The sequence below is a fragment of the Callospermophilus lateralis genome, chromosome 6 (genome assembly GCF_048772815.1).
Source record: "Callospermophilus lateralis isolate mCalLat2 chromosome 6, mCalLat2.hap1, whole genome shotgun sequence".
Taxonomy (NCBI): Eukaryota; Metazoa; Chordata; class Mammalia; order Rodentia; family Sciuridae; genus Callospermophilus; species Callospermophilus lateralis.
In genome coordinates this window covers 147,703,716-147,714,113 of record NC_135310.1, presented here as the reverse complement: position 1 = coordinate 147,714,113, position 10,398 = coordinate 147,703,716, and the positions used below count along the sequence as shown (strand labels likewise).

General features: G+C 45.5%; 1 protein-coding gene across 2 annotated transcripts; it reads right to left on the bottom strand.

The window, feature by feature from the left end:
- Positions 1-513: 513 nt before the first annotated feature.
- Positions 514-7,331, bottom strand: LOC143401577 (transmembrane protein 14C). 2 transcript variants are annotated; one of them, XM_076859187.1, is made up of 6 exons: positions 7,207-7,331; positions 6,201-6,280; positions 5,795-5,871; positions 4,758-4,859; positions 1,864-1,951; positions 514-978 (listed from the first exon to the last, which is right to left on the bottom strand). In XM_076859187.1, exons 2-6 carry the CDS (start codon positions 6,221-6,223, stop codon positions 924-926), a joined length of 345 nt encoding a protein of 114 aa, XP_076715302.1. In that variant the 5' UTR covers positions 6,224-6,280; positions 7,207-7,331; the 3' UTR covers positions 514-923. The 2 variants fall into 2 exon arrangements, with proteins under 2 accessions (XP_076715302.1, XP_076715301.1); XM_076859186.1 differs by having other exon boundaries at positions 6,201-6,266; positions 7,207-7,330.
- Positions 7,332-10,398: the final 3,067 nt, after the last annotated feature.

Genomic DNA, 10,398 nt, shown 5'->3' with positions numbered 1-10,398 from the left:
TAGCTCAAAGGTAGAATGTTCCTGGGTTTAATTCCCAGCACTGTAATTAGAAAAACAAACTGTAAAAAAAAAGAAAGAAAACCAAACAGGGGATAAGGTTACTAGGTTAATTCTCAATAATGAACATATTCAAATAAAGTAAAAAAAAAAATATATGTGCCAGTATCCAGCCACTGTGTCCAATGCTAGGTAATCCAAGCTCTGGAGAGGTCTTTCAGTTCCACATTTACAGATGAACTACTTAAGCAAAATTTCTTTCTTTTTCTCTTTTTCCTTCTGATAGTTCTTATCTTAGAAACCCTCAGAGATCATTATTAAAACAAACTCCCAGGCAATGTATACCAAAATAACTATCCTTGGTCCTTATTCAAAACGGGCTATTAAAAAACTTTCACATTTACCTCCTTCTATATTTCCAATATCCTTCTATATTTCTATCCAATCTCCTTCTATATTTCTATCCAATCTCCTTCTATATTTCTGACAGGTCTGGTAAAGAAGACACCAAGAAAATGTTATTTATAGTAAAATTTATTTTCACTGATATTTCCTTTTACATAATCTCAGAGTAGGTCTGTGCTGTAAAATGAAAAGAACACACATCTGAAATCTCACCATGACACTTTTTCACACTGTTTCAGGACTCCCAATGTTTACACCTCATATTTTACACCCTGATCTCATCACTGAATTGAACCATACAAGGAAGCCAGTATGATTGTGCTATATCCTCGCCACCTCTGAAGGGCTGTGACAGTAATGACTAATTTTTCCCCCCAATGAATTCGGTGTTGTTTTGGTTTGGTTTTTGAAGTAAAATCTCAGAGCATGTAAATGTGCTGCACTTCTTTCCCTCAATACACTGAGAACAGTGAAAGTCTGAAGATATTTAATTCTTCGTGAGTTGAAGCTGGGATGTGACCCTATGGTTCGGGTCTATTCAACATACTAATTCCAAGTTTGGCAACCATCAGCAAACTGTTCAAAAGAAACACAAACAAAAAACATCAGGAAAAAGACAGAACAGGTGACCATTTTTTAAGGGACTAGTACTCTGCAGGTCACAGCTCTCCCTCACAGCTGCACAGGAAGGGAGGTACCAAGGTGGAACAATCCTCCCTGGGAAGAAACCAGAAAAAGAAAACAGCACCACACAACAACACTGCACTTAAGTCTGAGAACAGCATGTGGTTCCAATCCAACTGCCAATAATATGAAGAGATGAAGAAATTGAAGACGAGAGAGATCAAGGCCTCCCAGGTCACAGAGCTAATTAATGCAAAATCTCCAGTCGGTTTACAGCCCTTGCTTGACAGACAGCGTACTACGACCAAATATGGGGACCATAATTTTTTCTGAATCAGATTTTTAAAAATTCCCTTGCCTTCAGAATGTCTTTATTATATGTAAGGACTACAATATTTAAGACAATTGTGTTTGTTTTTGATAATAAAAGTTGATTACAAAACAGAGGAGTCCATCAGAATTTCCTTTTAGCAGTATTTTCAGTATCAAAGAACAAGTATACAACCAAGAAATGTGGAGCCCTGGCTGAAAGCCACGTGGCAGCCACAGTCACAGCTTTACCCTGAGGCTTCTGCACCGTGGGAAGGCACCTGGACCACCAGAGAGCAATTTAAAAGCAAAACCATTTCCATAGTGAATGAAGATCCTTAGACCGTTGTGACATATAAATCAATAACTGCTCTTGAAGCCTGTCCTATTTATGTATGAATTAATTTGAGTTGATATTTAGGATCAGGTAAAATTTATTCAAACAAGTGAATTTCTGAATGTATAAAGTGGCTCTGGCAATAAACTGAATGGCGTCCTGGTAAGTAAGAGCAACAGAAGGCGACATACCTGGCCCCTGCGATTAAACCCGCAGGCATGAACTTCCCAGAATGGTAGAATCTCATCCCCATGATGCCAGCCAAGGTTCCAGATGTAGCTGGTGAAAGAGAGTCAAAAGTCTTTGTATCTTCTAGAAGAGCATTGGAGTGCCAAGAGTCCCACCCGGCTTTCAAGCCCTGACTCCATCCTGCACTTCCTCCTCCTGCCTCAGGCGGGGCCAGCTCCATGGCTGCCCACATTATAAAGGTCTAGGCACAAATTCTGGCCAAAGAAGACCCTTCACAACCTGGGCCCAGCCTGCCTTTCTGGCTTCAATTTCCCAAAACTCTTCTGCAAAACGCCCACTTTAGCCATAAATGCCTTAGTTTTGTCCAAAATGTTACAGGATTTTTTCATGCCTTGTGTTTCTTCCCTCTCCATCTTCCTGCTGGGGATCTATCCAAATACGGACAACTGCTAAGCACAGCACTCGGTGCTTGAGAAGGCAACTGTAACAACAGGGTCTCTACCCTTTCAGAGAGTCTCGAGTCTGCAGGGGTAACCAGGGTAAAGAATCACACAAGCCAGCCACGTAACAGCCATCGCACACCTGGAACTCCTGCTACTAGGAAGGCTGAGGCACAGGGAGCACAACCTCGGCCACTTAACAAGACCTTGTCTCAAAAAAATAAAGGGCTGAGGACATAGCTCAAAGGTAGAGGGCCTCTGGGTTCAGCCCTCAGTACCCCCCCCACACACACACACACTCAAGAATCATACAAAAAGTAAGTAAAATTTGTATTCTGGGTACAATTAATGCTACACACAAAACATAATGGGGGACCAGGCTTTCGGGGAGCTCAGGCAAGGCAGAAGGAAGAGCATGTCACAGGCACTGTGGGGAGGAGGAACGCGGTGCACTCAAGGAAACAAAAAGTGGCTGTGGCACCCATGAAGACATGGCTAGTGAGGAAGAGGGGCCTGACCACCTGCAGCCCCGAAGGCCACACCAGACTCTGGTCCTCCTCCTAACAGCAAGCAGCCCTTCAAAGCTATTTAAGCAGACGGACATGTGAGCAGAAATGCAGCCCCAAAATATAATTCTAGCTGTGTCCAGAGAACAAACCATAGAGAAACCAGAAGGTTGACAAGGGTATCAATGAAGCAATTCCTTCAGGAATGCAGGCAAGAGGTGGGAAGAACTGGGGGTAAGAAGGTAGCTGTGGAGACAGAGAAGGGGACAATTTAGGGTACTACTGGTATTGATAGGACTTGCCAGTAAATACCAGACAGGCTGCAGGAAGAGAGGAACCAAGATCCAAATGAAGGAAGAGAAGACCTAGTGAGTGAGATCATGCAGATGCCCTGCGACAGCTAAAGACCACTCAGCCAGCCAGCTGCTCACATGGGAGCACAGCTAGGAGGGAGTCACTGGTGACTCCCTGTGAGTCTTTGGTGTTTATGAACGATCTTCCATGACATTGTCAAGTCAAGAGAGTATGAAGAAGACAAAATGAGCCAGGTGTTAGGAAACTCAGTATTTAATGGATAGAAAGGAAGATGGGTACACAGGAGAATGAGAAGATCAAAAGGAAAAATCAGGAACAGAAAATGACAGGTCACATGTGCTGGGAACAGCCAACAGCCCATGTAAAACGAGGACTGACAGTGGAGTCTGCACAAATGCAGGTCACTGGCAGCCTCAGGGACACCTTTCCACGGACAAGGGGGATAAAAATGGGAACTGAAGCAGGTTGACAACGTGTGAGATGGAAAGAAATAAAGATGGAGTACAAATGGATTTTTAGAGAAGTTTCTGAAAGAGAAGGAAAAGCCAGCAACTGTAAAGGGAAGTGGGTCACCAGTTGCTTTTTTAAATGGGGGAGAGATGAGCACATTTGAGCACCAATAAGAGGGATCCACCAAGAAGGGGGAAAACAAATAACAGGAGGGACTCTTGATAGTGCACAGTCTGAGGAAGGTAGGGAGGAGATCAGAGCCCAGGTGGAGGGACTGCCCTGGAGAGGAGGGGAACAGGGCAAGGGAGACCTGGAGGCTCATGGAGGCAGGGCAGTCTCCACCCGGAGGCTTTTTCCCTTAAGTAGGTAGGAGGTGAGTGCTGGGAGTGGAGGATGAGATGGGGCAGAGCAGGCTCACAGTCAGCCCAGTGCATGAATCAGGAAGCTGTTCAGCAGAGCCGAGCCCAGGCACATCCTCCTTTCCCAGCCTGCCATTGCTGGGAAGAGAGCTTCCCAGGGAGATGTGCACAGACCACTGTGTGAACATGCCTGTCCTCCCTCCCACCCTCTTAAGAGCCAGAGCAGCACCTGATACACTGTGGGCTTGTGGAGGCACTCGCATCCTCACAGTATCTGACACCTGGATGGGGCCCAACAAATAAGTGTCCAAAGCCACCCTGATAAGTAATCTTCCCTTTCCCCACACTCCTCCCTGCCTGGACTGCTCACAGTTCCACATTTCTACATCTGTGTCTGACTTCCTTGGATCCGAGAGCTTCCTGAAGGCAAGGCCTATGTCTTACACAATTAGCCAACCACTAAAGAGCAAGACGATTTTCAAATAGGAAAACGCAACATGGATGCAAAGCTAACTCAGACAATTCAATAATGCTCAAGCCGACCGTGGTTAATACCCAGCTACAATGAGTAATAGATACATACTGCCTTGTGCAAGCCTAAAATTAATCTCTCAGGGAAGATAGACATGAAACGCTCTCCATATTCCATACATGAAAGATAAACAGAAACCAACACAAATCCCCATTTTAAAATTCGCCTAGGCCTTGGCAGAGGCAGGAAACTTGTGAGTGTGAAGAACCTGCCACATCCCACCAAACCAGGGCCTTCTGGTAAAACGAAGGATGGATACAGACATGCTCTATGGAGACATCAGGGCAGACGTACCTAGAAAAACCCAAATGTTCCTGGGATCCTGAGACAGCTGATAAGCACCCAGGCCTGCTAAACTTCCAAAGAAGAGCCCCGCTGCCAGGGACGGCACACTACCTGGAGGGAAGCAAACACATGGCTGTATTATGATGTCTGACATTTGATTCATCTGCCAAATCAACCAGACTCCCCTGGCCTCCAGGGGAGCAGAGCGAAGAGAAGCTTTCTTCACATGGTTCTTAACCAAGGAGTCCTTAAGCAGGAAAACGTCCATCTTACCAGAGAAGTCAGGGTCTCAAGCCCCATTCTGCTCTCCTCTAACAGTAGGGCTCTTCCAATCTAAGGAGAAATGGTCATTCTCCATCCAAGAAAGGAAGCAGCGCCCTTCCCTCCTAGGTGGATCTGTGGTTAGGCTTTTTCTTAACCAGCCATTACAGGCTGACCCACCCACTACAGGCTGTGCACAGGCGGGACTTTATGAGAATCACAAAAGGGAAATAGGGTCAATCAACTACAAACAAGAGGGAATGAGAATGAGAGAACAGGAATTCCAGTGCATGCTTGCCGAGTGGGGACACAGGCAAGCAAGCATATTGATACCCCACAGGTAGATTAATGAGGAGACTTCAAAAATGATTATGTGAGGGCTGCAGCTCAGAGGCAGAGTATGTGCCTACCACGAGCAAAGAAAGCCCTGGGTCTGGCCCCAGCACAAAACTTAAAAGAGTAAGTGAAGACCAGAGGTCTCATCCCACTCGAAAGGAGCACAGATGGCATTCTGGAGTCAAGGCTGATGTATGTCAGGCAACGATAATAACAACCCATACCACCCCCGCCTTTATCTTTAGATAAAGACGCAAAAACAAGAGTCCTGGCTCAGCTTGGCCAGATAAACAAAAGGCAAGTTCAGAAGTCTGACTCCTTTGGTTGCACGCAAACTTTGTGGGGCCTAAGGCAAAGTGGCCCCACAACATTGCTGCTTTGAGAGCCTAGGGGCTCACTCTCCAATGAAACAACGTGAAGAATTTAAGCAGCTACGAGACAGTTCTTACCTGCTTTTGCATAGCCAATGATTCCACCAGTAGCAACCAGTGCTGCATAGCCAAAGCCAAAATAATGTAAAGGCACCCTGAAAATATAAGAGGGAGAAGTGAGTGTCAACTATGTTTAAAACAAACGAACAACAACAACAAAAAACCCCCACGTAAATCATTAAAGTCATGGTTCCAGACAAATCTTACCACTATATAAGTCAAAGTAAAGCTCAGAGAGGTGAATGACTGAGTCAACACAACTAGTCAGAGCAGTGAGGACTCAAATCCAGGCTCCCAGCCATGTGTTCAGTGACCCACTCATACCCCATACTGCTCCCAGGCAGTCCACTCTAGGGCTCTTTTTAGATGGAACTCTGGTTTTAGAAGGCCCTGGCTATTCCACTGTAGTTGACTGTGCACTTACATTGGGCCAGTGTTCTTCTGCATTGCACTCTCAATGCAATCAGCCAAGACTACTCCAGGCCTGCACCTGTGAAGAAGGGGCTGGATCAAAGGTGGTTAAAAGCCTGGATCTCCAACAGTCAGAAGAAGGTACCAGTTCCAGCTCAAGACTTTGGTAGCTAAGAATTAACTGGGCCCTCAGGCTACACCTCTCCAAGCCTCAGTTCCAATGAAGACAACAATGGCACTAATTTCCTAAAGCTGTTGTGAGCACTGCACGATGTCCCCCATTTTTGCAACAAGCTCGTTTCTAACAGGCCCACAAGAAAGTGAGCAAGATTCACTGTGAGCTCTGGACAGATACCATTTTCATGAGTTAACCATTATTATTAAATCAGAAAGCAAATACTCTTTGAGCCTAAAGTTCAACTATTTTTTAATCTCTTTAGCGGACAAGTGGGATGCTACTTTTCGTGTCTGCCCCCAAGAACTTCAATACTCAAAGGCTTGTAAAACTTGGAATCTTTGGATCTAACTCACTGCTCCTTAGACTGTGGGGAGGGGAAGATAAAAGAAGGAAATTCGTGCCATAATTACCTTTAACGCTGCGCCCTTAAAAAAGTTAACTCCTACCTTTCTTAAACTTTTGGCATTCACGGAGCCTAACCAGACTGAAAGCAACGCATACCCCTCTTGTCCTGTTTAAAGAATTAAGTTTCCACAGAAAGGGGAGGCCTCAGGGTCAGGCTGTGACATGGGTTTGAAGTGGCACTTTTTTAAGAAATGCGGGGGCGGGGGGAAGCTCCAGGAAACGAAACAACACTGCGCTACACAGGTGAGCATTTGCTCCCAGCTCAGGAGCCCGGAGGACTCCCAACCTAGCTTAGGGAAAGCAGAAAATGCGCAGGAGAAAAGCACCTAGACGCGGCCTAAAGCTCTCGCCAGGATGGTGGGGACGAAAAGCAGCTGGCAGCAGAGCGTCTTCCCAAAACTTAAAACTGGAATTAAAAAGAATAATCCCCGAGTACCCGAGCAGCTCTCGCGAAGGTCTGCACCGGCGAACGAGGCGCACGAGCAGCAAGGACAGTAGACGAAGGTCCGAACCAAGGTCTCCGGACGTCGCGGCGCCCGCTTGGCGTCCGGGGGCGGGGTGGGGCGGGGCCTAGGGCGAGGCCCCGGGAAGGGGCGGGGCTTGAGGCCAGAATTCTGCGCGCGCGCCACCTCCCGGAGGCGGGGCAGAGTTTGAAGCCTGAAGTGACTGCGCGCGCAGTGTTCGGGGACCGCAGGGGGAGGAGTCCAGAGGGCGGGGGCATGGGCGGGGCATTAAGGTTCTCGCTGTGCTGGGAGTTGGATTGGAGCTTGGGGAGTTGGGTCTGCGCCGGGCGCGTGGAGGCCAGTACCCATCTCCAAACTATAGTGGACTAAAGCCGGAGACTGAGCGTTTAACACGCGTGTTGCGCCAGGTCAAGTGCGCTGGGCAGGGCTGAAGGTGGAGGCAGGAGAAGAGCAGAGGCTGGACTCTGAAGGCCCCATTAACGGAGGTGTGAGCCAGATGCGGTTATCGGGGAGGACTGATAACCGTAAGGGGCCGCTTTCCACCAGCAAAGAACACGGTGGCCTCGGGCTGAGAAATGAGGCACGCATCTGTGTTTCTGTTTGTTTTAGGGAGTGAGGTCACGCAAGAAACCTCTCGAAGCGGGAGACCGAGTAAGTTAAATACATCTGTGGGTCACGAGTCCACAGCATGGCATTCTCTTTATTCCTACAGATTTCCTTCTCTGCGTTTCCTGCACACTCATTCACTCATTTACTGAACACCCAAATTTAGTGTCGTCCATGACTTCTCCCTCCTTCTTCCCCTACCGTTATCGATATGCATAATCTCATAACCTTCAATTTAAGCATTATCATTTTTGAAGCCTTGAATATGTTGACTTTACAAATTAACAGCTACCCCCCCAAAAAAAAAAATCCAAAACAAATCCCAAATTGCAATGTTTCAAATCAGTTCGTGGCTATCAAGTATCCACAATATCAATTTCTACATTTTTAGAAGTAGGTTTATAGCTTTGTTTGAAAAGCAAAATGATCCATTCAATAAACCTTTCTCCAAGAAATTAGTAAAAAAGTATGAAAAAAAAATCACCTATTTTTTCAATCTACTTCTCTGGCACATGCTTCTTGATCTAATATGTTGAAGCCAGGTAATATCAGCATATGCACTTGCTATGCTAATCTATGCTTTACATAGATTAACTCATTTAACCCAACCCTATGCAGTAAGGACTAGGATTAGCTCCTGCTTTTCTTCTTGGAGGAAATTGAGGCAGATAGTACAAAGTCACACTGGTAAATGACAGAGCAGTCCTAACTTCTTTAGTGTGTTCGCAGTAGTGTCCACAGCACTCGTGTTATAAGTCTGATTGTGTCATTCCTTACTTAAAACTCTTCAGTAGGTCCTTATCTTATGCCATGGCCTATGCAGCCCTGAGGATGACTCAGCCCTATCTTCTCTCTCCTTCTTGCTCCTGCTGCCCCAGCCTTCTGGCTCCAATGTACTGCTTCCTCTGCCCAGAATCCTCTCCCCAGGTGACCTCCCTGCTCACTCCGTCATCCACTTTAAATCTTCACTGTCACCTTCTCAGCAGAGCCCCTTCCTGATCGTCTATTTAAAAAAATGCAACTTGGGAAATAAAAGAAAAAATAATAAAAATTAAAATGCTACTTAGGAAATAAAAGAATTTAAAAAAATACTAAAAATAAAAATGCAACTTGAGGGTTGGGGATGTAGCTTAGTAGCAGAGCACGTGTCGAGCTGGCATTTGTCCCCAACAACATAAAAACAAACCTTCAACTCAATTGCATTTCCCTCCACAGCATATTTTTCTTCGTGGCACAGACCTCCTAACATGCTGACTTACATGGCAAAGTTCACCTCCCCACTCCATGAGAGGGAAAACTGGCATGCAGTGTTTAATGTAGGGCTTGGCACATAATGAGTGTTTGATAAACATGCACCAGACAGACAAGGAGATGCAGAGTGAGAAGGGGTAGTCAGCAGAGGGAAGAACCATGACAACCTGCAAAGTAAGGGACAAGAGGGAGAGACTGCCCTGGCTGCACCCTCTCTCTGCCCTTTTCTGCTCTAAACTTTTGATACTAAGTCTCTGAAAATAAATAAGTTATTGAGCTATACAGATAGTAGGCAAAAGGTTTTTGGACCTCCTGGAAAAACATTCCCTAACCCACCAGCAACATGTCCAAACAGCCTCTGGGAAAATGTTCACTGCACCTAAAGGGTCAGGGTGTTTTATGATAAAATTTTGAGAAGAAACATAAATCATTTACATTGAACCCACATTGGCTATACATAAAAGGGACAGGATAACAAAGTGTGCCAAGTCTAGGATAGAAGGTTGGTCCATAAAGAATAGTTTTGCTACTCCTTGGATAGTTCCAAAAGTAGAATGAGATGTGGCCTTGTTGGGCAATATACAACATACAGGGAAAAAAAATGTGTAGCAGTTTTTTTTTTTTTTTTTTTTTTAATTTGACTTGAAGCTGTGAATTAAAATGACCTTATTTCTCTTCTCCCTGCATTCTCTGGCCTGCAACCTAATTGAGGACATCTTAGAATTCTTAGCACTTCCCTAATCTTGATCACACACCTGTGGCTTCTACAGATCCACTGCCAAGCTTTGTTGAAGTCTGGGATAGCCAGAGGGCTTTAATTTCTTGAGCTGAGTCTTTCAGAACTGAGAAAAGCACTGTGCTCCTTCTATCGAAAATGCCCTTTCATTTGCCAGGCTCGGTAGCACAGGCCTGTAATCCCAGTTGCTCGGGAGACTGAGGCAGAAGGATCATGAATTCAAAGCCAGTGTCAGCAAAAAGCAAGGTGCTAAGCAACTCAGTGAGACCCTGTCTCTAAACAAAATACAAAAAGGGCTGGGGATGTAGCTCTGTAGTCAAGTGCCCCTGAGTTCAATCCCTAATACCCTCCCCCCAAAATAAATAAAATTATATATGCCTTTTAATATGAAAAGTTACAATCTCATCATTTACAAAAAAAAAAAATCAATCAAGCTGCTCCTGATCACCCCAGGCCATTGCACAGAATACATTAATGCTATTCCATAGCTTTTGACCTTTGGGCAAAGATCTTATTTTTCCTTTCAGCTCCCAGGACCTAGGATAGTTCCTGGCACTCCTGGTGAATACTC